At 46.0% G+C, this 23,841-nt stretch overlaps 1 protein-coding gene across 1 annotated transcript; it reads right to left on the reverse strand.

Annotated features, from left to right (window-relative positions):
* Nucleotides 1-6,553: 6,553 nt before the first annotated feature.
* Nucleotides 6,554-23,564, reverse strand: LOC148514908 (E3 ubiquitin-protein ligase PHF7-like). The gene is made up of 13 exons (XM_088480769.1): nt 23,479-23,564; nt 21,401-21,515; nt 18,893-18,900; nt 16,957-17,018; nt 16,636-16,733; nt 14,326-14,427; nt 13,247-13,371; nt 11,036-11,195; nt 10,673-10,779; nt 8,867-8,983; nt 7,052-7,188; nt 6,709-6,786; nt 6,554-6,621 (listed from the first exon to the last, which is right to left on the reverse strand). The coding sequence occupies exons 1-13, from the start codon at nt 23,562-23,564 to the stop codon at nt 6,554-6,556; spliced, it is 1,263 nt and encodes a 420-aa protein (XP_088336895.1).
* Nucleotides 23,565-23,841: the final 277 nt, after the last annotated feature.

The following is a 23,841-nucleotide window of genomic DNA, read 5'->3' on the forward strand; positions in this document are numbered from 1 at the left end:
GGGCTGTGTTTGTGGCGGTGCAGGATTGGTGAGGGCATGTAGCTGTGCAGGTGCATGTGTGTCTGGTGGCTGTGATGGTATATTCATTCCTTCTAGAGTTTGAATGGTAACAGCCATTAGCTTCTCACTCTGGGTCTCTCTCTTCTTGAGGAGGTTTTTATCGTGCTCAATAGCAGACTCCCTGAGTGTGTCTACAGTAACTCCCCTCCAGCCAGGTAGAGAGGTCTGGACTCAGGTCTTTAAATTGTCTTTAAGGCCATCCATAAGTACTGTGATGACCATTTCCCTATGGTGAGTGCTATCTTTAATATCTTCTATCCCAGTGTACTGGGTGATAGTCTGCAGAGCTCGGGTACAGTAATCTTCTGCAGATTCACTCTCTTTTTGTTTTATGGTGAAAATTTTACTCCAGTTAACTACTACCGGAAAATATGCACCCAATTGAGTTATTATGCGGCTAATGTTACCTTGGTTATCCTCGTCTGTTAAGGGGTTGTCTCCCTCCAATACGCAATCCCTGATAAACTTTTTTACGTCGGTATTGTGCGGAAGACACTCCCTTAACACCACTCGCCAATCTATATTGGTAAGATTTTCACAAATCTTTGGCATTTTGCTAATTCCTTCTTAGGGTCAGGGAAGTCGGTCATTATGGAATTTAGTTCAGCTCTTGTCCAAGGACAATGCATCACTACATCTCTTGTGGGCACCACACCATTTGCATCCTGATTCCCATTGGGAACAGTTATTGTCCGGATGGGATGTATGCCTGCCATAATGCTACTTTTGGCCGAATTACCTAGTTGAGAGTTCAGCCTACTGCTACTACATACGGTATTAGTAATCTCCGCTACTGTTAAAGTGGGGGTTAATACTTCCTGTACGGGTGGGGCTACCTCCATTTCTGGTACTAGTGAGACAGCTACTTGTGCTTGCTGTGGTGGTACATTTACCATTTGTGCAATATGGGAGAGAGCGGATATCACAACAGAGTCATCGTCAACACGTTCCTTATAATTACTCGAGAGAGGGTACAGGTTACATGTTAAATTTTTATGGGTTTTTACATCGACTGTACCTTCACCCCCATCCGCATAGGGCGGTGGTGGTGCGCGTGAACTACTGACATTACCTTGCTGTGCGTGCTGTGTGCGCACTCCCCTGCTTGTGCATGTGATGATGGTTTGCGTCGCATGCACATCCCTAAGCCACGTATCCCCCTTGTGCTGCCATAGCTTTAAACAATCATTATACTTTTTCTTTCGAGAGTGCACCATACAGATGCTATCTCGGACATTGTTCAATACCTCCTTATCAAAGCTGCCAATTCTGGGAAACGGTTTCACACTCTTCCTCGTCATTTTAAACCATACATCACAGTACCTAGTTGCATAAGCACCATACCTAGTATGCATAATATGCCGTGCCGACCCGATCGGCGCTTCCAAAAGCAGCACATCATCTAACATCTCTACCGTTTGCTTGGCTCCCATCTTGGGAAAATAACACTAAACTTTTCAATAGAGATTTAAATCGGTGAAAGAATGTCAAGGCTACTTTCACTTACCTGTGGACGACATTAACAGGATGCGCCCACACACCTATGGAAGAATAACCAGGCTGCTTCCACGCACCTAAGCCCTTTTCGAGTACTTTGCACTGCTAGAATTTAAGCATTCCAATAACACCTACCCTTTTCAGTGATTTCGCCCACCACTGCTCAATTCACAATCACAATATGCCACAACTGTGCGGTTCAATCACAATGCCCAGTAACCCTAACTGATCACTGGATGCTGCGATCACACTGAGAGACGATACCTAACACAAAACAACAACTACACCTGTTGTGTGTATAGACTTCGGTATCTACTACCGAGCCACTAGGCCGACACCAGACGCCTAGCCCCTAAGGGTCCTACGATATCCCTAGCTAGGGAACGTTCACTGTTACACACCTTTTTCCTGCGCAGAAAAATAAATGTTTTCCCAGATATGGCAGCACCGACTAAGATCTTTAAAACAATGCTATCACGCTATCAATATCACAATGCAATCTCAATGGCTTTGTTTAAACACGCGGCAGCAATACAGGAAATACGTATACGCTATTGTGCGACTAGTCGCATACACAATAATGCGACCGCTACACAAAACGTGTTATTACCCTTATGCTATTGTGCGACTTCCCCTTTTAACATGAAGTTTTATCAACAAAGGAAAACAAACTTTTTCCTTCCTGGTCCCTGGATTCTAATCAGCGCTCCTATCCACAATAATGGATAGCCGTCTCTCAGCAACAAAAGTGGTAGCAGGTATTCGAAGGCACAATGTGTTCTTTCCTGCGTATGGTGCCTCCACCCTTTGCTGAGAGATCGATAACCGTGTGTTACCGTGTGAATGGTAGTGTGATTTCACTATGAACCCCCAACTATCGATTCCTAACTATCTATACACCCTAAATGTCGCTATTTAGCGTTATAAGTCGCACAAGAAATAATTGCTTTCCAGACTTTGTGGTTCCAAAGCACAAAAAGATATTATTCACCAAAAAGCAGATAGTTACACTCTGTGATCTAAATACAATTAGCGCAAACAGATTATACAATCACTAGGTACAGTCGAATACATACGCATGCGCTCTGAATCCAGATTCCCGGCATCAACTATGAAACCTCCGTCAACAGCAAAGAAAAAGATGACTGACTAGCAGATTCTGGGTGCTTGCATATAAACCCTTGCAAAGATAGGCAATACAATAGAACAAGTTGGCATAATCCCATTGGTTCTTCTTCCTGGTTCTCCTGTTACAATGCAGTTCATAGGTCAGTTTGTATTGTAATAGTCCAGCCTCCAACAGCTTCTTTATGTCCGTTTTCCCGCCGAAGAACAAGTCTAAACTGGCTAATTACATTACATGAACAGAGTACATTTCAATGCCTATCTCTCTATGATCCATAATTCCCAGACGCATGTTGCGATTTCCTTGCCGATGGAACCGGGAATCTGCAAATAAACAGTGGTTCAGAATGGCACCAAACATAATTAATAATGAATAAAACCTTGGATATTAACCTTAATGCTAGGGAACCTTCCTATGTAAGTGTGCAAAGTGTAAGTGTAAGGACATCAAGAAAAGACGCTAGTTAGCGTTGTGCGACTACATGTTTGTGGAGTACACCGTGGTACGTTTTTTGCAGGGTTGTTCATATTATATGTTTTATTTAATGTATGTATTTATATAATGAGGACTTTTAACATTGTTTTATTGCGTGGGAATCGCATGACGCTAAATAATAGCATGGCCGTATGTACTTAGAATGTGTGAGATTCGCTAAAATGGCACTGGGCGGCCATTCGCAAAATGGCATCATGTTGCCATTCACAAAATGACGTCGTGCATATTTTAATTTTAACAGATTCTGTCTCAGCCAATCATCCGGCTTTGACAAGTGAAGTATTCTTTTTCGGGAGGAGTACCAAACCTGAAAAGTTAAACTCCTGCAGTTACGCTTTTGAACAAGCGTACATTTGGTACGCATATTATCAAAGGATTTTCAACCATAATATTACACTGTCTGTCAGGGTCCTGCGGGCCAACCCTCCAGATAAGCCAATCTGAGAAGCGCCACACGTGAGTTTTTTACAGGTTACCCCAGCACGAGTGGTTAACTAAACCTTGTAACTGCCACCAGCAGAATATAATGCTAAAGCATAAGGTGAATGTCTGCTCTTAACTGCACACACATTTATCAATACTTGGAAAATAGGTAACATGAGCCATATGAGGCCTTGGGTCATAAAAACACAGATCCAGAATTAGAATTAATGTTTAATTGAAGAATGTCTTCAAAGCTTATGTACAAAAGTTTACAAAGAATATAATAATGTAAAAAAAAAATCACACAGTTACTCACACTTTCCAGAAAATAAAATAATAAATGGGAAAACAAACCATTCGGGTCACGGCAGATTAAATGGTTCTGGGATGTGGCCTTCCCAGTGATGAACTCGGGATCATCTGTATCCTTCGATAGCCTCGTACAGGATGAACCAATGGGTCAGGGTTGACTCACATATTTATGCGTGCTTTTTCCAGGCACCCCCCTTACCCCCTCCCTGGGGCTGTTACCCTTTTTAGCTCAGAGTGGATTGTTTAGCTGGCTGAAGCTCAGGGTTTCATGGCCACCTGAGCAGGGGTTCTTTAATTACACACTCAGCTCTATTTGAAGTTTGGGGAACAGGCCGTGGTCAATAAACATGCCCAGTGACTAGGTGAGGAGATTCACATCTCCGGAGACCAAATGTCTCCCTGGTCCATCCATTCTTTTGATCACTGTCCTCAAACAGAACACAGGGCTCTTAATGACTGTTTTAGGAAGACAGACCTTCTTACATCCTCGCTTGCTCAGCTTCAAAGGGGACTAGTCAAGAGGGGTTTTGTCACCTTTCCACACACCAGACCTCATGCTGATTAGAGTACACAGACTCTAGAATAATGCTATACAAAGGATTGTTACATACAATTGTACAAGAGGAAAAAATACATATTATTGCCAATACAATATCATTTGCAGTTGTGCCCTTTCTGATGTGAAATTAGCTTTTCCGCTACACTATCAGGCGCTTGTTCTGTCTCCATTAGATTCTAGAAATTCTGCTGACTCACCATCGGTTTACTGCAGAACTGAGCTGCCACTCATCTTTTTCAGTGCAGTATTTTTGCCTGTGGCATGGCCTGCCCTGTGCTCCAGGCAGCTTCTGATACTCAGAGGGGAGGCTGAGCTTGTTGCTGCCTCACCTCTTCCTGTCATACTCCTATGAAAATAGCAGCTCACCTCTCATTAGCAAGTGGTAGGCGAAGTAGATGCTGGGTATAGATGGCACAGGAGCATTATGGCAGCGGCAGTGCACTGTCATAACCCTCTGCATATAGAAAATGCACGATTAAAGGAATATATATGTGTTTAACTTAACGAAGATGTCAGAATGCCAAGAGGTCACGTTATATAACATGTCGTTTCTTATTTTGTGCCGATTGTAATCTACAGGCTCACAGATGCTTCCTGAGATGGCGGATCATAGATGATAATGCTAAAAGATACTGTTCACCTTGCTATATGAATATCGCAGGCTAGAGATATTAAGGTCCATCTGTCACCAGTGATTGCGGTCTCAGATAACTTGGAGAAAGTCCACATAAAGGTGGCAGCAGCACAGATTAACACAATCCCCTTTGATAACGTTCACTGCTGAATTGATTTCCAGAATACTGCAGGGATTCATCAACCAATCCATAACTGATGGGAGGATGCCAAGAACCGTGCCAACCACTTATATTTATAATGTCTGATTAAAAGCAACAGTCTTTAATTAAAACTCCTTTGAATATGTAATTGATAGGTACAAGTACAGGATAAATAGCAGGACTGAAGTGTAACCAGTGGGTTAAATTATTAATTTCTACATAGGTAAATAAGTTGTAATACACAACCTGTGCTAGGCCCCATTGAGGCTTGAAAAGAGACTGTATTCATGTAGTTCTAGTCTATGCATAGACTGGTCAATTCACCTTTGGGGTCAGACAAGACATATATTGGGGGGCCTACTTGTTCCTGTCATTAGCAGAAATATATAATGAGCCCTTAAGACCTTATATGGTGTTAGTTGTAGACAGTTAGCCACATTCCAATAGAATAACCATTGTAAGATGTGTAGAGATGCTAAGCATTATGGGTTACTGACAGCGATGTCCAAATACTTTAGACAAAGAGGGGCTTTGAGATAGTGTAACTCCAGACATTCTAGGACACGTCATAAATGTATTTCTTTGTCCTGAGATAAGAATGGTCCATGCTATGTTGTACCAATCAGTGCTTGATACCCAGTATGTAACGAATATGGGCTTAATATCCAGAAAATCAATACCCATACAATGGTATATAAATCAAGACCTAGACAAAGGCTCTTCGGCTCGTACATGGACCTGAGACTGCATTAGAGTGTCTGCAATGTTAATTGAAAGACCTGGGAATTGTGAAATGAGGGCTCCCCAGATTAACATGAACTACATGTTGAAGATAATGAATCACCGGTGTCATCTGAACACATAGACAAAAGTATACTGTATACTTTGTATGTTAATTGTATGGTTGTTGCTTGTAAATACAGTGTGTTAATTAGTACTCACTCAATTGGTTACTGCATGTGGTATAACCATTCACTTAGATCAGAATGAAACCCACCATCATGCCCTGAAGCTATATGAATGAGAGCCTTTGGATTGAAGCCTTAGGCATGCCTATTATCAATATTGCTGATTTGTAATCATCTGCTAAAATATTATATAAAAGAAGAATTTTCTCTTCACTTGGTTTGGAAAGCAAAAAGTTATTTAATTGCTCTAATTCCACTGATGTGTATATGGGGACGAGAGTGAGAGACTGCACAGATCCACACAGTTCTCGGTTCCTGCAGGATGTGTACGCAGGTAGGGAGCGGATCATGAGGCATTTTGTCTCCACCTGGGCCCCCAGGTTCTTGGTTTAGCACCCTACAATGGTGATTTTCTGGTCCTCCTGGATGTTATCATTTGGTAACCCCTCACCCGGGCGCAAGTCTCTCTTGGTGTTAGTGAAAGATGCCCCCTCACCCGGGCGCAGGTCTCTCCTGGTGTTACTGAAGGATGCCCCCTCGTCCGGGTGCAGCTCTCTCCTGGTGTTACTGCAGGCAGAGGATTTGCTCTGCTCGTTGATGGTATTACCACAGATGCCTCTGCCAATGACTCTGCAATCAGAAAGAGATCCAACATTGTTAGCGATATGTTTATGTGGATGGACGTACTCTGTGTCCTACAAGTCGCAGGTTGGCTAAGGCTACTATAACATGAAAAGAGCCACACATCATTTACACTACAGCGGCAATAACCCAAGATTGGTAACTTAATGATTGTTTTCACTAATGTCTCATTCTACGTAAGTGAAAAATAAGTTATGATGTTAGATACTGTACTACCTAGTAATACGTGACAAATGACAGGGAAAGTACTTACCATCAACATCCTCCGGCTTCTCCAGAATGGAGGCACACTCTGCACAGGTCCATGTGCTCTCAGCAGATCTCAGGGCTGAGCAGGCGAGGTGGGTTCCCGCTGACCCACAGCAGTGACATCGAATTATACACCATTCACTGAAAGAGGAGACACAGAGGATAAATCTCTTCCCTACAGCTGGAGCTATAAATCTCAGCAATGGAGCATTTCTCTACAGGACGAAATAGCCCCGAAGATACTAAATGTTTTATTGTGTCCAAATACCTCCTTGCGTGCCCCTCTAGTCGCCCGCCATGCTATGGAGTGACTCTGTAGTGCTGAGCGTTTTTGTACCTTCAAATTCATCTTAAGTCGCACAGTGATGTGAGTAGGATACACAAGCAGCCCCTGATGCGGCATGCCTATATTCTGTGTGCGACTGCGGGTTTATCCGCATGCGAAATGCTATGTTACAGTGCCAGTGGCTGCAACACTGTAATGGCTGGTACGCCACCCAGCACAATGGATGAAACACTGCCCGGTTCCCCTCATTCTTTTATATTGTGGGCTTTGGATATCATAATGTGTCTCTGGTGCCGAATAGAAGAGCAGCCGGGAAGAGAAGCCTCCGAGCCGCCCAACCAGCACAGTGAAGCAATTTTCTCATTTTTACTCTCTGACACCACAAACAGAGTTGTTTGCGGCTGTGCGGTCTATATGGATTAGGAGCGGCTCTATATATAAAAATAAAAAACAGCCATATGCTCCAAGCTGAACTATTAATAAGCCCAACGCTAAGGGCTCAATCTACACTATATATTTCAACTCTTTCTAGAATATTACTGGACATCGTTAGTCCTCTTCTAAACTCACACTGTGCCACACAGGCTGGATTATGCTCAATAATGGTGTACTAATTAACACTCTTCTATAGGCTCAGGTGTGTGAGAGTTATTGATTAAATATTTATGCTCTATGGACCATTTAAGAGTTATGTATTAACGACACAATTTAAGGATATTTGTTACTGTGTATATGTTAGCCTATGTACCTTGTTTATATTGCTACATTATTCACATGATATCTTACAGGTCCGTTTTTCTGCTCAGTGCAGACTCCATATATCTACATTAAGCATTGTCCATCTTTCTTATTTATTAATTTATTGTCTTAGGTCTATCAATTTATATTATTATATTTTATTGTTTTTTATCTTTTGTCTTACTCTAATAAATTTTGGTTCTGTGTTTTAATTTTAATTTTATATTGTGGTCTTCTTACATTAATAATTATAATATTTTTAGCGCCTGTCATTTTCTACTATCGATAAAGAGAAGAACTGAATTATAGGGCAGAGGAAGAAGATAGAGGCGGAGGAGCAGGTAAGTGTGGGGTGAAACCAATAAGTGGGCAGCGCTGTCAAGAAAACCTAAGGTACTGGGAACTCTCTGATAAAGAGTCCAATAATACAATTTATTGAATACGCAATAGATTCACAACACATAAAATATGGGATACGTTCAGTATCCCGGTGCATCCTGTACCCATCCCATAACATATATGATAACAGAAAACAATTATAGTAGCGAGGTTCTTGGTGTCAGCCTCTTAGTAAGCACACAGTAAATGTGAAAGATATCAGCCTCTTAGTAAATACACCGTCACATATATTACTCAAACGCCCAGTAGATCCTTAGCTAATAAACGTAGGGGCCTATTTATCAAGAGTCTCGGCCGCATTAATCATGCGGAATGAGCAGTGGAACCTTCCCAGGGGCTGTTGCTGGGCCATAGCACACTGGCAACCTTTAATAAATAAAATGCAAAAAGTTTTACCTGCCGCTCTCGCTGTGAGTTCTCCCACGGTCGCAGCGGCAGGGATCTACGTCACACTGTTGGTGGACCTGCAGCAGTTCTCCGAAGGCATTGTTCTCCAGTTCCCAGGATGCATCTCTGAAAGGTTAATGTGAGTTAATATCACTGATGTAATTAATCAATGTGACATTACAATGCTTTATTCTGTATGTTTCATCTAGTCCAGCATTTCCATAACAGTACACCATGGTGCGTTGAGGAGCCGCAGTGCACTTTACAGGAGTGCTGCGCAGGCACGGGCCTGCCTACCGCCGGGTGTTTTTTTTTTATAAGATATTTTTTTTCAGGCTGTAGGGAAAACAGTGAGTTTTCCCCAGCTAGTCTCTGGGACCATGCAGTTCTCCTGATTTTGGGAGAACCGCATTAGGGAAGGGCCACATGGTGGTGGGAAATACAAAGCAGCAGCTCTGGTCATTCCTTCCTGCTGCTCTATGGTGAGCCTCCAGGGTCAGAGGAGCCTGTGCTGAGCCGTGATTGGTGGAGCCCAGCACATGCTTCTCTGACCCCAGCAGAGGGTGCAACTACAGCAGCATGTCCTGGTAGCATGGAGGAAGGAGACAATGGCTCCACATCAAGCTGAGAGGTACCTCAGTTTGACCCTCCCTGTCTGCATGTAATGTATGTGTCTATAATATGTGACCCTCCCTGCCTGTATGTAATGTATGTGTCTATGTGTGACCCTGCAGGTATGTATGTATGTAAAGTATGTGTCTATGCGTGACCCTGTCTGTCTGCATGTAATGCATGTCTCTATATGTGACCCTCCCTGCCTTTTTGTAATGTATGTGTCTATATGTGACCCTACCTGTATGCACACATAAGAGGTTATTATTGTTATATAACCTCACTTGCTAGTATCACATTATCATTAGAATTTCCAACAGAACCTCAACGCTAATTGAATCTATTCCTTGGCCTAGGGGTGCAGAAAAACAATACTGAGACAGTAAGGGTGCCATGATCCAAGTAAGTTAAGTTTGGGAACCACTGATGTAGTCCTTTCCAAACCTTGCCAGGCACACAGCAATATTATCAGGCAGAAACTGGTATCTGCATGGGCCTCCCACGACTAATACAGATGGCAGAAATAATACATTATATCTGGACACTGTGCCAGGTCCTTGGTATACTCCACACATAAATTTGTCTCAATGTGTCCAAATCTACAGACCTGGAAAGGAAACTGGGCCTGGCACTGAGTGTCCAGCACTGTGACTATATAAAAACCTCACGGCCATTGCGCACCTGTCTGGCTATTAATTATGGGTGTAGGAAAGAAGCCAGAAGACTTTCAGCTATGATAGAAGTGTGCAGGCTGGAGCATGGTGTGTAAGCTTCCAAAGAGAAGGCACATTGGTAGTTACAATGACGGATGCAACAGACTTGTCTCAGAGCCATACTGATGCCGTTCGCGCCATTATTCCATTGATAGCTTTAAAAAAATGCAGCGAGCACCGTGTTCCAGAAGCGATCCCCAGAAACATGGCAGCTGCACCATATGTACGGATATAACGCCAGATTACTGCGCATGCATAAGGGATTCTGGGTAAATTCCAGATTGTTGTTGATGTTCTGAGCATGCGCCAGTGATTTTTTTTTTTCAGGGGGAGGGGGCTCACAGAAATCCACACGTGGGCCCCCTCCAGTCTTAAAATGCCCCCTCGGTTGGCACATGCATATAGCTATGTGACCGAGCGAGAGATCCGGCAAAGCCTCTGTGATGGAGCTGGATTCTATGTTCTAGATAAATACAATTGTTACATATACCTGTGGGGAATGTAAATTCCCATTCGTAGCATCTCCTGCTGGAAACTCGCCATGTTCTGGCATATGGGGCACTTCAGGAAATACTTCCCTGCGTTTAATGCCTGCATCTGTAATGTAAGAAGTTCAGATGAAATACCAAATACTACAATCATAAAGCAAACGTCTTGCACAAGAGCTGACTGAGGACAAGCCGACCAGCCTAACGTCAGGCCGCATTCGCCATAATCTTCATATACAGAGAGCGGACACCGCAATCAGCTTCAAACCCTCCACTCCATTGGCCGTCATGCCTCGGATCTCTCCTGGTTGGCATCTTCCCGGTGACTTCGATAGTGAGGAGGAAATAGTAAAGCCATAGCTCACCTGCAGGCAAGTCCTGTGGAACCAGGTGTTTTTGCAGCAGGGGCTCTTAATCACATCATATGCAGGCGCGGGGGTCAGCTCCTCCAGGCAGATGGTACAAGCACTTACTCCATCCTGTACCGCAGCCTTCTGAACTGGCCGATGCCTTGGGCAAAATGATCTGCAGGGAAACAAATATTACAGAATAAATTGTGAGAAGTACAAACAATAAACCCCACTGTAACGGAATGTTTGTAATACCAGCGCTGTGTGAGCCTGTAATACCAGATCTGTGTGATACTGTAATACCAGCGCCGTGTGAGCCTGTAATACCAGCGCTGTGTGATACTGTAATACCAGCGCCGTGTGAGCCTGTAATACCAGCGCCGTGTGATACTGTAATACCAGCGCCGTGTGAGCCTGTAATACCAGCGCCGTGTGAGCCTGTAATACCAGCGCCGTGTGAGCCTGGAATACCAGCGCCGTGTGAGCCTGTAATACCAGCGCTGTGTGAGCCTGTAATACCAGCGCTGTGTGAGCCTGTAATAGCGCTGTGTGAGCCTGTCATACCAGCGCCGTGTGAGCCTGTAATACCAGCGCCGTGTGAGCCTGGAATACCATCGCCGTGTGAGCCTGTCATACCAGCGCCGTGTGAGCCTGTCATACCAGCGCCGTGTGAGCCTGTCATACCAGCGCCGTGTGAGCCTGTAATACCAGCGCCGTGTGAGCCTGGAATACCATCGCCGTGTGAGCCTGTCATACCAGCGCCGTGTGAGCCTGTAATACCAGCGCCGTGTGAGCCTGGAATACCAGCGCCGTGTGAGCCTGGAATACCAGCGCTGTGTGAGCCTGTAATACCAGCACTGTGTGAGCCTATAATTCCAGCGCTGTGTGAGCCTGGAATACCAGAGCTGTGTGAGCCTGGAATACCAGCGCTGTGTGAGCCTGGAATACCAGCGCGGTGTGAGCCTGGAATACCAGCGCGGTGTGAGCCTGGAATACCAGCGCCTTGTGAGCCTGGAATACCAGCGCCGTGTGAGCCTGGAATACCAGCGCCGTGTGAGCCTGGAATACCAGCGCCGTGTGAGCCTGTTATACCAGCGCCGTGTGAGCCTGTAATACCAGCGTTGATTGACAAGAAGTGGGTCAGCATCAGTGTTAGTAACTGGCACAGCTCTGGTTGGACCTCTCCTTCTGACTGTCCACTTAGAGAGAAGAAATATAAAAGCATTGTCTCCCACTGTGCATAACACAGACAGGACAGCCTAGGGCATTGTATAGTAGATAATATGTTTATTAGACATATCCCAGTATTAGGTAATATTGTAAGAGATGCAGTCAATGCTACTTAAAGGACCAGGAAATATAAATAGAACAAATAGATTTTGTTTTATCCCCATTTCCAACCAATATAACCCATGTTCCTGTTCCCCTAGTTGTGCAGGGATTCAGCCAGAAGCCCTGCTGGAGAAACAGTTCCCCCACTAACTGTGCACCGACTTCAGCTCATAATTACACCAAAGCCATTTCCGCCCCAATAATATAGTAGCACAGTATGCTATCACTGACATGTCACATGGATTTTCTGGGTCTTATAGGGCATTATAACTATGGGCCCGATTCAGACCTGTTCGCTAGGAAGCATTCGCACACAGATTGCCGTTGTTTGCATTGTGCACATGCGTATGCATCGCTGTGCGCGAACCATTCCGTGCGATCGGGAAGTGTTCGCTCGCTGCGCATAGACAGCCCGGCTGAATGACAGGAGAAGCCATTTGTGGGTGGTGACAGGGGATGGTCAAAGAAAACGGGGGAGTGGTGGTGCGAACGCAGGCGTGCCCGAGCGTCTTAATGCCGTTTCAGAGGTGGGAATAATTAAGAGGCAGCATCATAGTACACGTCACTTGGCTGAATTTTACACTAAAGTGCTCGCAGTGCTTACGCTAGGGTATGGTCAGCCAAAAGTGCTGCGTTCGCTTCCGATGGTACTCGATGTTACCGATGGTTGCATACACATCCTGGAGATGACGTGCATAAGTGGGCGTCTTAAGACAGGCTGGTGGGCGTCTGCATACATTGCGCGATCGCACGCCAAGACATAGTGGGCGTGCTAATGCCTTGCCATGTGATCGCCTGCCTTGCCAGATTTGCATACGTCGGCTGCGTGCGAACGCATCTAGCAAGCGTGTCTGAACCGAGCCCTATATACCTAGAAGCAAATGGATTACTCACGGAAACTCCTTGAAGTACTGGAATATAAATTCCTTTTCCTGGCCACAGGGGAAGTGCACGGTCTCAGCGCAGCCCTTCCTGCTGCAGCGTATGGAGGCGCCCGTCCTCTTGCACACTGTGCAGGGCTGCAAAAAGTGATTAACTAATTACAATACTGAGCAAAACACAAACAATGAGTGTAAATAGGTTCCCCACTATAAATAACCTTTGTTCTAGACTCCTTTACTTCCTAATAATAGAACAGTCACTGTATATAACACTCAAGTATAGCCAGGTCCTCTGCAAACCACCTTAATGGGAGAGATAGAAAATAGCTTCTTCTCGGTCTCCAATCATAGCTGCTGCGGCCGATCGGCCGTCCTACAGAGAGACCTATGGCACATTAATCATTTTTCTTTTTTTTTCTTTTTTTCATTTTAGTGAAGTGCAAGTGCATGTCTGAGCTTCCAGTCCTCTGTGAATGCAGGAGCCGGCAAGCTGGATCACACATGTGCATTTAGCAGCACACTGGCTCGAGGAAGCAAAAAGATCTGCATTACCGCTGACAGGCGGCATCGCTCATCTGCCCTCAAAGACTTAATGGGTAATTACGTTAAACTAACTACAACCCCCACTTCCTTCCCTGTTTCTTTCCACAAGCACCCACTGTCTGCTCTGCATCCAAATACTCACTACGACCACAGTCGGTAAACCATCAGGACACATGCAAAGTAAAAAAAACACAATGGCCAACTGCGCCAACACCTGCAATGTATTCACCTCTGAATTAGGTCCATAGACCCAAACATTTTATATAAGTAAGACTCCCCAGAATCTGTCGGCCACCTTGGGAAAACACTTCAGATTAGCTGAGTGGCTTTTGACCTTTCTGGTCACTGCAGTTCCACAGTCATTCTGCACCGCGGTTCCAGGCGGAGCCGTTCTCACTGCGGTGTCACAAAGCTGTTTATTTTATTCTCTGTGGATTATCAGGGAATAGAATAAACTCCCAATTAGGCTCAATGTCATTAAGTTCTCCGGTGACTTCCTTAGCGCCGGTCACATGATATGAGAAAGTATCGGCACGATCAGCTCCTCACCTGCTCTGCTGCACGGCTGGCTGCCTTCCGCACGTCTGGGTACAGGAAGCCATAGAAGCCTTGCCTGTCACTGCCCCTCTGCAGCACACCGCTGGATAGTAACTGGATAGGAGAGAGGGGAGATGTACTTATGGCTGTCACCACTGCTGCTTTATCTATAATAATTAGGAACACTTGTATCTCTAACATATGCTCTAATACAGGTTTATAATGTTTTATGCACTTAGCATGTTAATGAAACTGCACAGATAACTACATATCCTTAGGGGAGGGCTCCAATAATATTTAAAGTTAAAAATGAAAACAAAATATGTTTTTTTTTAATTTTTCCACCATTTTAATTAACAGAAAATATATGGTTTAATTTGGTAGAATAATTTGCTGCCTTTATGTGGGAGGGAGCAATCACACTGATTGCGCCCCCCCATGGCTTTGCGCTAGGCCGAGGGGCTTACAGCACCACCCTCCCCAGCGCCGCAAAAAAAGTTTTAAAAAAAAAACTAGGGGGGCATGGCCACGCCTCCAACAATTAGGCCACACCCTTTCCCCTGGGCCCGGTTCTCTACATCCCTGCCCAAAACACCCACAAGCTATCTCTCTGCTTCAAAGGCTCACAGTGTCTGGGCTCTTATCTGCACTGGCCTCCCAGGAAGAGGAGATTGATAAATTGAGCAAACATATACATTATCACCTTGCGAATATAGGGCCTGATTCAACACGGATCATAAATCTGCAATCGCACACACCCAGCCGCTGCGAAAATATGCTAATTAATGCATTTGCAATGCGATCGCAGCATTATACTTAGACGCCCACCACTTCAGTAAACCGCCCACTTCCCAATACTTACATCCGCAATACCTATGGTAGTCTTTGAAAACATCGGTAACATAGAGTAACATCGGACCCATACGCACAGTTGTGGTAGAGCTGACCTGACTCAGAAATTGCTAAACTTCCTGTCAGTATCTAGAGCTCAGGCTGCGCATGACGTCGCAGGGGCTTAATTATGCACGCCCTTGTAATGGTGTTCAAATGCACTGGCACGCCTGCGTTCCTTCGACCACCCCCTCTCTCCACCCCCACCAAAAATGTAACTTCCTGTTAATCACTGACCGATCGTAGCGGCAGGTTCGCACACTGTGATGCATACCAGGGCCGGATTAAGGGGGGGGCGACAGGGGCGGTCGTCCCTGGACCCCCACACACAGAGGGCCCCCACACAGGGTCAGTGTGTCCCTGCCGAGAACAGGTGCCGGCGGCACCTGTTCCCGGGAGGAGGGCGCTCTGCAGCTGCGGCCATTCTACTGCATGCAGCAGCACAGCCAGTGCTGCTGCATCAGCTTGGGGCAGGGTGATAGTGTGGACGGCAGCTGTGTGTTTGTTTTAGCAGCCGCTGAGAGTCAGTCAGACTCTCATTGGCTGCTGCTCCCACTGCTGGAGCCTCTGTCTTCCGGTTCCCGCAGTGGCTGATGGGAGAGACGCCATATCGTCTCTCCCATCTTGTAGAGCGGGCCGGGCCGGGAGGATGCCGGATGGAGGAGCAGACGACAGAGCGGGGATTAAGGTAAGTGGAAGTTGTTGTTTTTTTGTGTGTGTCTGGGGGGGGGGTACTAGGGGCACTGCAGGGGGTACTACAAGGGTCACTGCTGGGGGGGGTACCATTACTACTAGGGGCACTGCAGGGGGTACTACTACTGGGGGCACTGCAGGGGTTACTACAAGGGGCACTGCTGGGGTGGTACTACTACTAGGGTCACTGCAGGGGGTACTACAAGGGGCACTGCTGGGGGATCTACTAGGGGCACTGCTGGGGGTACTACTAGGGGCACTGCTGGGGGGACTACTAGGAGCACTACTGGGGGGACTACTACTGGGGGCACTGCACACTGGTGGGACCACTACTAGGGGACACAGCATAGCAGCATAGAGGGGGATTACAACTAGGGGTACTCCTGGGGGGACTGCTGTTGAGGGGGGACTGCTACTGGGGGCACTGCTGGGGCAGACTGCTACTGGGGGCACGGCTGGGCTGGGCTCGATTCTGTGTGGTTTGAAGGGGCCCCCCGCAACTTAGTTGCCCTGGGGTCCCCACAAGCCTTTATCCGGCCCTGATGCATACACATGCGCAGAATGCAAACAACAGCAGGGTGCGTGTGCGTCAGCAGACTTGCGTTCCAAGATGAATCACGCCCATAGGACAAAATGATTATCACATAAATATTGCAGAGTGTGATAAATCTGCACCTTACTCTGTAACAGGCTGATTTCAGCTGCTATAACTGATGCATCATTACTTTCCATACTTACCAGGCAGTAGTGATGGACGGTCAGCTTCTCCTTGGCGTTACGCAGCAGCTCTCCATACTTGGGCACGTCATTCTCTGCACGACCACAGAAAATGCATGCTGTGGAAGCAAGGCAAGACTTTATGTATGGTGTGTTCTTCATACAAAACACAAATAACACATTAAACCAGAACAAGTACATGCAATATAGGTGAGGGAATGTAGTTGTGAGACAGAGGGTTGAGAGAGCGATGCTCGACCAGGTGTGTACTCAGCTTTACTCTATGTCAAATTTACAGATATATTACTGAAGGTTTATAAAGACTTCTGGCTCCTGTCTTACCTGGATCGGCTTCTAGCGATGAGCTTGATGCCGAATCTCTATTAGTCTTCCTCTTTCTCTTACTAAAGATAGAGATGCAAAAACAAAATTGTGAATTATAAGTGCAAACAATAATCCTCCTTTATGTATATGTCATATGTAATCTATTCTATGAGCTGGTGCTTTAGTAGAAGTGGATCTCAAGGTGCTGCTGCTGTATAAAATTACCTTTGTGGACAGTGTAGCTATTTTTATGGGACCAGATAAGCAGGGGTTAAAGAGAGCTGGAACATGGTGGTACTGAGTTCAGTCAGTTATATTTGAAGGGGAAACAAGTCCTTCCCCTGCCCGCGGCCCTGCAGCTGCGCCCAATGCCAACTGAGTGACTCTGCCTCTGAGAGGAGTTACTAAGTGCCAAGCGTCATCCCATGCTGTCTGCAGTCAGTGCACAGCGTCACCCCATGCCATCTGCAGTCAGTGCACACGTCACCCCATGCCGCCTGCAGTCAGTGCACAGCGTCACCCCATGCCGCCTGCAGTTAGCACACAGCGTCATCCCATGCCGTCTGCAATCAGTGCACAGCGTCACCCCATGACGCCTGCAGTCAGTGCACAGCGTCACCCCATGCCGTCTGCAGTCAGTGCACAGCGTCACCCCATGCTGTCTGCAGTCAGTGCACAGCGTCACCCCATGCCGTCTGCAGTCAGTGCACAGCGTCACGCCATGCCGTCTGCAGTCAGTGCACAGCATCACCCCATGCCGTCTGCAGTCAGAGCACAGCGTCAACCCATGCCATCTGCAGTCAGTGAGCAGCGTCACCCCATGCCATCTGCAGTCAGAGCACAGCGTCACCCCATGCCGTCTGCAGTCAATGCACAGCGTCACCCCATGCCGTCTGCAGTCAGTGCACAGCGGCACCCCATGCCGTCTGCTCAAGTAGAGATGGACTCGCCTTTTCCCCCCAATCCAGGCACTATTGTAAGCTGTGCATGCACACCACAAATCTTATGTATCTACAGCCGTGTCGGCAGAGACACACTTTAGGATTACTAAATTACTACAAAAGTCCAGGAATGATGATGTTTGTACATGCAAGATGACGTTTAGCCTCTTTCTGAGTTCCATTTTTTTGGAGGGAAAAATCCGAACTCGGCGTGCAAACTCGAACCTATCCGAGCCTGCACATCCCTAATTTTAAGGGGGCGGTGTAATGCGACCAAAGTACAATATGAGCGCCTTCACTTTAAAAATACGCCAGCAGCAGAGTCCAATCGGCTGAATGCGTCTTGAGCATGTTTATGCCAATATACAGCATACCTCCCAACTTTTCGGTATGGGAAGGAGGGACAGGGCACGCGCCAAAGGGGCATGGCTTCCGAAAAGGGGCAGAGCCAACTGAAACCGGGACGGAGCCTCGCGGCTTCGTCCCGTTTTCGTCACTATAGGGGGAGTGCCCTGCACTCTCAGAGATGCTGGGCAGCCCCTCCCAGACTCTCCCTACACTAGTGAACAGATGCCGTGCGATGCGCACGGCATCTGTTCACCTTCTACACACCCGCTGCCCTGCTAGGCAGAGCAGCGGGTGTGCTCTCCCCAACTTCCCCCCCCACCGCGGGACACTGCGACCCGTGGGCGGGACAGCGGGACAGTCCCAGAAAAACGGGACTGTCCCGCTGGAAGCGGGACAGTTGGGAGGTATGACACAGTAATGTTACTGTTATTATCTATTTACATTATTACAGTGATATTGGTAATGGGTTTGCAGTAATAAGGCATATACTTCTGCAGCTCAGATTACATTAGTCTTAATTCTAGCACACTTCGGTCTGTGTATCAGCAGTGTGTTGCATCAGCGGAGTGTGCTAGAGGCACCAGAGTAGAGAGCAACACCCCAGGCAGAAAAAAGGAACAGCACAGGTTGTGACAGGTGCAGGGTGCTAGAATGAACACTATTACATTGGCCCCTGAGAACAGAATTTTGATAAAGCATAAAACTGTTCCTAATATTCCAACATGACAAACACAAAACAGAGCAAATTGTTTCCTTGGATCATTTTGAATTTAGCTTTATAAGCGGATTGGACAGTTTATAATGAGGAGGATGAGGGCTGGTGTGTTTCCAGACTTATCTTAGAGACAACTATATTAAAAAAGTTTGTGTAGAGCCAACCTGTGGCTCTCCAGCTGTTGTGAAACTACAAGTCCCAGCATGGCCTGGTACAGTTTTAGCATTCCCTAATAGTGAAACTGTGGCAGAGCATGCTGGGACTTGTAGTTTCACAATAGCTGGGGAGCCACAGGTTGTCTAGGCCTGGTGTAGAGGATGAGAACGCTTGTTTAGTAATATTAAAAGAATTCAAGTGGTTTCAAATGAAAAAGAAAAGAAAAAAAAAACAATTCTATGATATGCTATTATGTAATGGATTGATGTGATATTCTATTTTTTTTTTTTTTTAAATTGTAATTGTAATTTTCTATGGTGTTTCAATAAAAAAAACCAATGACAAAACATAAAAATAATAACAATCCCCACAAAAACAAACAAACAGTGAAACATTAAAGCATCTCGGCTTCTGTTTCAAAGAATTTGAAGCACAATTATAAGTTAATCAATTTTGGATGCTATCAATGGGCCTGATTCAGACCCACTCGCGAGCGGCTGTCCGCTCGCAAGTGGGTCGATGTTATGCACTGAGCATGCACACGACGGAGGGAGCTCCGTCGTGCGCATGCGTCAGACGCGACGAGCGAAGGAAAGTCCTTCGCTCGTTGTGTCCGATCAAAGGGGGCGTGCTGTCAATGTTGATTGACAGCACGCCCCCTTTTGTGGGCGTGCCGGGGGCGTGCCTCCCTGACGGGGGCGTTCCCACGGGAACGCCTCCCGTCAGAAGCCGGCCCACTGACATCACTAGTGATGTCAGTGGGAGTGATTTTGGCTCTGATAGAGCCAAAATCACTCCGGAGCTTGCGGTTGAAAACCTCAACCGCAGGCTCCGGCTCGCAATTTCGATGGTCGCGATGGTCTCGACCATCGCGGCCATCACAAAGCACGCTCGTATAGCCTGTGGGTGGTGACCCACAGCTATACGAGCGTCCAGGAGGACGCTCCATGAAAATGGAGCCCGGCCCTCATTCAGAGCGTGCGCTCTGCTCAGAGCGTACGGCTCTGAATGAGGGCCAATGTTTGTGTAATTAGTCACAGTATTGATGTACTTAGAGAAATAAATTAGCTTTAATTGGTGTTCCACATAATTGTAAATCTGATCATAAATATTACATTTGTAACAAGGAAATCCCTATTTTTAAAAACACAACACAGTCACTTACCTAGACGAGGCCATGACGCCTCACATTTAGTCTTACAGCCTCTCAGATGCTTCTCCAGTAGTAGAATTAGAGAAAAATGCGCTTTATAATAAAAACGATACAACTTGCTAGGATTCTGTAACTATAATGCAAGTCTCTGCTGAGGGTGAGCCTCACTGGCTGTCCTGTGTTATGACATCACTGGCTACTGTGACATCACTGATTTGCATAACTATGGCAAGTCAGATATCTGACACAGGGTCTCCATCATGCAGGGGGTCCATCAGAGGGCGGACTGCCTGGGGGCCCGCTGTGGCCAGAAACACAGCCTAATTCCTCTGTACTGGGCCCCATATTTCTCCGTGCACATGTACCTGCTGCACGGATCACTAGTTCTCTCAAGAGAGTAATTCTGGGGCAATAGTGAGCTCCTTGTAATAATAAGCAAAGATAAATCAGGGCAAGTCCATGAAGTTAAAGTTTTCTTCCTGAAGTTATTACCACTTAGTGTAGCCCCATGTACTCTATTAATGCACATTCACATCATACTCTGCAATAAGCCTGTGTACAAAATTTGCTGACTTCTGATTTGGCAGACAGGTTGGCTCAGCAGGGGGGAGGGTCCCACGGGAAAACTGGAGCCAGGTCAGTGGTCCAAAAGTTGGCAAGGTGCAGCAATGAAGCGGCTGCATCTCTTGTGCGCCCTAAAAGGCTGCACCCTGGGCCTGGAGCAGATGCTTGTTTGCTCTGTAGTAGTACAGAATCCGCACCATAGAGTTAGGAGACGCAGTTGAGCTATGCCGCATATACGTCACACCCCCTGACCTCTCCTCAGTGCTGCTGCTCCGTTGGGGCTAGAAGGGAAATTATGTGCTTCTGATGGGAAGTTTGTTTCTATCTGCTCCATGAACAGAACTCCAGTGTGCCCCATGTCCTACAGAGTGCCCCACACCACACCCACAGCTTTCCAGTATGCCCTGTGCCCTACACACAACACTCCAATGTAACCCTCGCCCTTCCAGTGAGCCCCATGCCCTACCCATGGCCTTCACATGTCACCAACTGCAAACCAGAGGTTCTCACATGCCAGCTCCTGCCCACTAGCATTTCTATCACATGCCCCCTGTGTGACCAGAGCAGTCTCTGGTTCTGACTTACTTGTCCAGATAAGTTGGATGTCAGGTGGTGCTGCAGGCAGGTGCTGCTGCTACATCTGATGTGTGACTTCACCGCTATACGGCTGTGGTCCAGACGGACTCTCTGAGGCTGGAGGCTGTAATGTAAGAAAACAAAACAAGTTATCTAAAGCAAAAGCAGTGACTTCATATATATTCCTGTCTAACCTATTATATGCCCATGCCCCTCCTGCGTCCCTCCTTACTGACGCTGTCACTGCTTACTGACACAGCCACACACCGCTTACTGACACAGCCACAGCCACACACCGCTTACTGACACAGACAATGACTCACACTGCTTACTGACACAGACAGTGCAATGCACACTGCTTACTGACATGGACAAATCCAATTAGGTGCGAATTGTGGGGCGCGAGTTGCCGTTTTCTCTGCGAATTCACATAGCAAATTCATGCTGCAATCCAATTAGCAACTCGCACTGAACCCGTCAGAGTAAACTCAAAGTTTTCCATCCGCACCTCCCTGATGGTGAGACAAGGGGCCGTATTCAATTAGATGCAAAAAGCCGAGAGCCGCGGAAAACTATCGCCGATCTCAGCTTTTCGCATGGCAGAAACTTATCTCCGTATTCAATTCCAGCCGCTTTTCGAGTACGCGGAAAGTCAATGAAGTGTAATAGGCGAAAAAGATTTGCCTCTGAATAGCAGGTGACTAGAAGTACAACATTTTTATTTTGGGGTGCAAAGGTGGGGAAACCACTCAGAACCCTTGGGACAGCCCCCCAAAGGACAACTGTGAAAAAAATTCAGAAAAAAAACTTAAGAACACCCCAAAAAAGTACTTTAATTTTGGGGGTGAAAAGGTAAAAAGTGGGGGGACAAGCATAAAAACTAGTGAAATAGACTTTTGGGGGTCTGCAATGATGGGTCAGGTGTTTTTAGGATTGCAGGTGCTCGCAACAAGTGCGTTTTTCAAGTTTTTTTTAAACTTCACTTTAGCGACTATAAAACATGCTTGCACCCCTTTTTCAAGTACCCAAATTTGACAGGATTACTTATACTCACCCAAAAATACTGCTTATTGCCATTCTTCACCACTTGTGCAAAGACGCTAATAAGAAGCTATTAAAACAACTTAAGTACCCCAAATAGCTTTATTAGGGCTATTCGGGCACATCTACATTGTTCCCCAATGTTAGTGCATCTTTTGGGGGGGTTCAGGCTGATTTCCCCATTTCTGACAGCACTTTCCGCCTCTTCCATCTTCGCGGCTTGCCGTTTTCGCGTGGTTTGGAATTGAATAGGGCGAATGGCGGGGGCACGCACGATAAGTTTCCGCGTCCAAAACACGCGATGTAGGTGGAAAGTCAGGCAGGCGAAACTTTATCGCGGACGTGAAACTGATTGAATACCGCCTACGGTAGGGAAAATCTTTATTTTAAGGATACAATGTTGGGACAATCTGCAGAACCCCTTGGCCACTCCCCCCTCCTCCCTAATGACTAATTAGGCAATTGGAGGTTTCCAATGAGCTTAATTAGTCCACTGATTACATGTCATTTTTGGGGGTTAAAAAATAGCCTCAAATTATCCCAAAATCATCTTGTTAGTTTAGGCACCCCAAGTGTAATTACAGAATTTTCTTTAATTGAAAAATAATAAATTTTTATAATTTTTTTTAAAGTACCCTATAAACACCACAAAATCTCTTTATATCCTTCTTTTTTTTATATACACACCCCTACACCTACAGTACAATAATAACAAAAAAAAATCATTCCATGCAAACTCAGAATTCTTTGTTTTTGGAGAGAGAGAGCATATAGTATAATCCCAACAGGACTTAAGGCCCCCATACAAAAGCAATTGATTGCAGCAATTCTGCAATTTGCAATCGATTGTGTATAAAAATCTTTCCCTTTTTCAATCGATTGTGGCAATTCTGCAATCTGCAATCGATTGAAACAGGGAAAGATTTTTATACACAATCGATTGCAAATTGCACGATTGCTGCAATCACTTGCTGATGTATGGGGGCCTTAACACAATGTCAAATAGCATATCTTTTGTCTCAGAAAGTGGACAGAACACAACTTACTCGTCCATTTGGGGCACACACCACGGTTCTGACACAAACTTGCTCTGCTGTTTCCACAGGAAGTCAGATGTTAGCTTGTGAGGCATATTACCGGCAGCAGAGAGCCAAACACTCACTGGCAGCAAAACAGAATTCTCATTTCTGACGTTTGTTTTATTATTATTTTATTTTTATTAATTGAACAACTTGTCTCCAGTACAGGAGACATTTTCCTTGAGCCCACATCCTTATCATCAACCAGCTTCGGTCTTCAAGAAAATGGAGACCATGCCAGACCACTGTCAGACATTTGGGGACATGTTTTAACCGGGCCAATCAGAGAGTTGGGTCGGGCCGTCGCTATGGTACCTTGAAAGCAAAAAG

Source organism: Taudactylus pleione, unplaced genomic scaffold (genome assembly GCF_031769625.1).
Source record: "Taudactylus pleione unplaced genomic scaffold, aTauple2 ptg000256l, whole genome shotgun sequence".
NCBI classification, from domain to species: domain Eukaryota; kingdom Metazoa; phylum Chordata; class Amphibia; order Anura; family Myobatrachidae; genus Taudactylus; species Taudactylus pleione.

Excerpts from the sequence above, each read along its gene's own strand:
- LOC148514908 (XM_088480769.1), bottom strand. The coding sequence starts at position 23,564 with ATGCCTCACAAGCTAACATCTGACTTCCTGTGGAAACAGCAGAGCAAG. Across the intron at positions 11,196-13,246 it reads CAGTACTTCAAGGAGTTTCC|ATCATTTTGCCCAAGGCATC; the intron begins GTGAGTAATCCA and ends GTTTCCCTGCAG. Across the intron at positions 8,984-10,672 it reads GGAATTTACATTCCCCACAG|AGATGCATCCTGGGAACTGG; the intron begins GTATATGTAACA and ends TTAACCTTTCAG.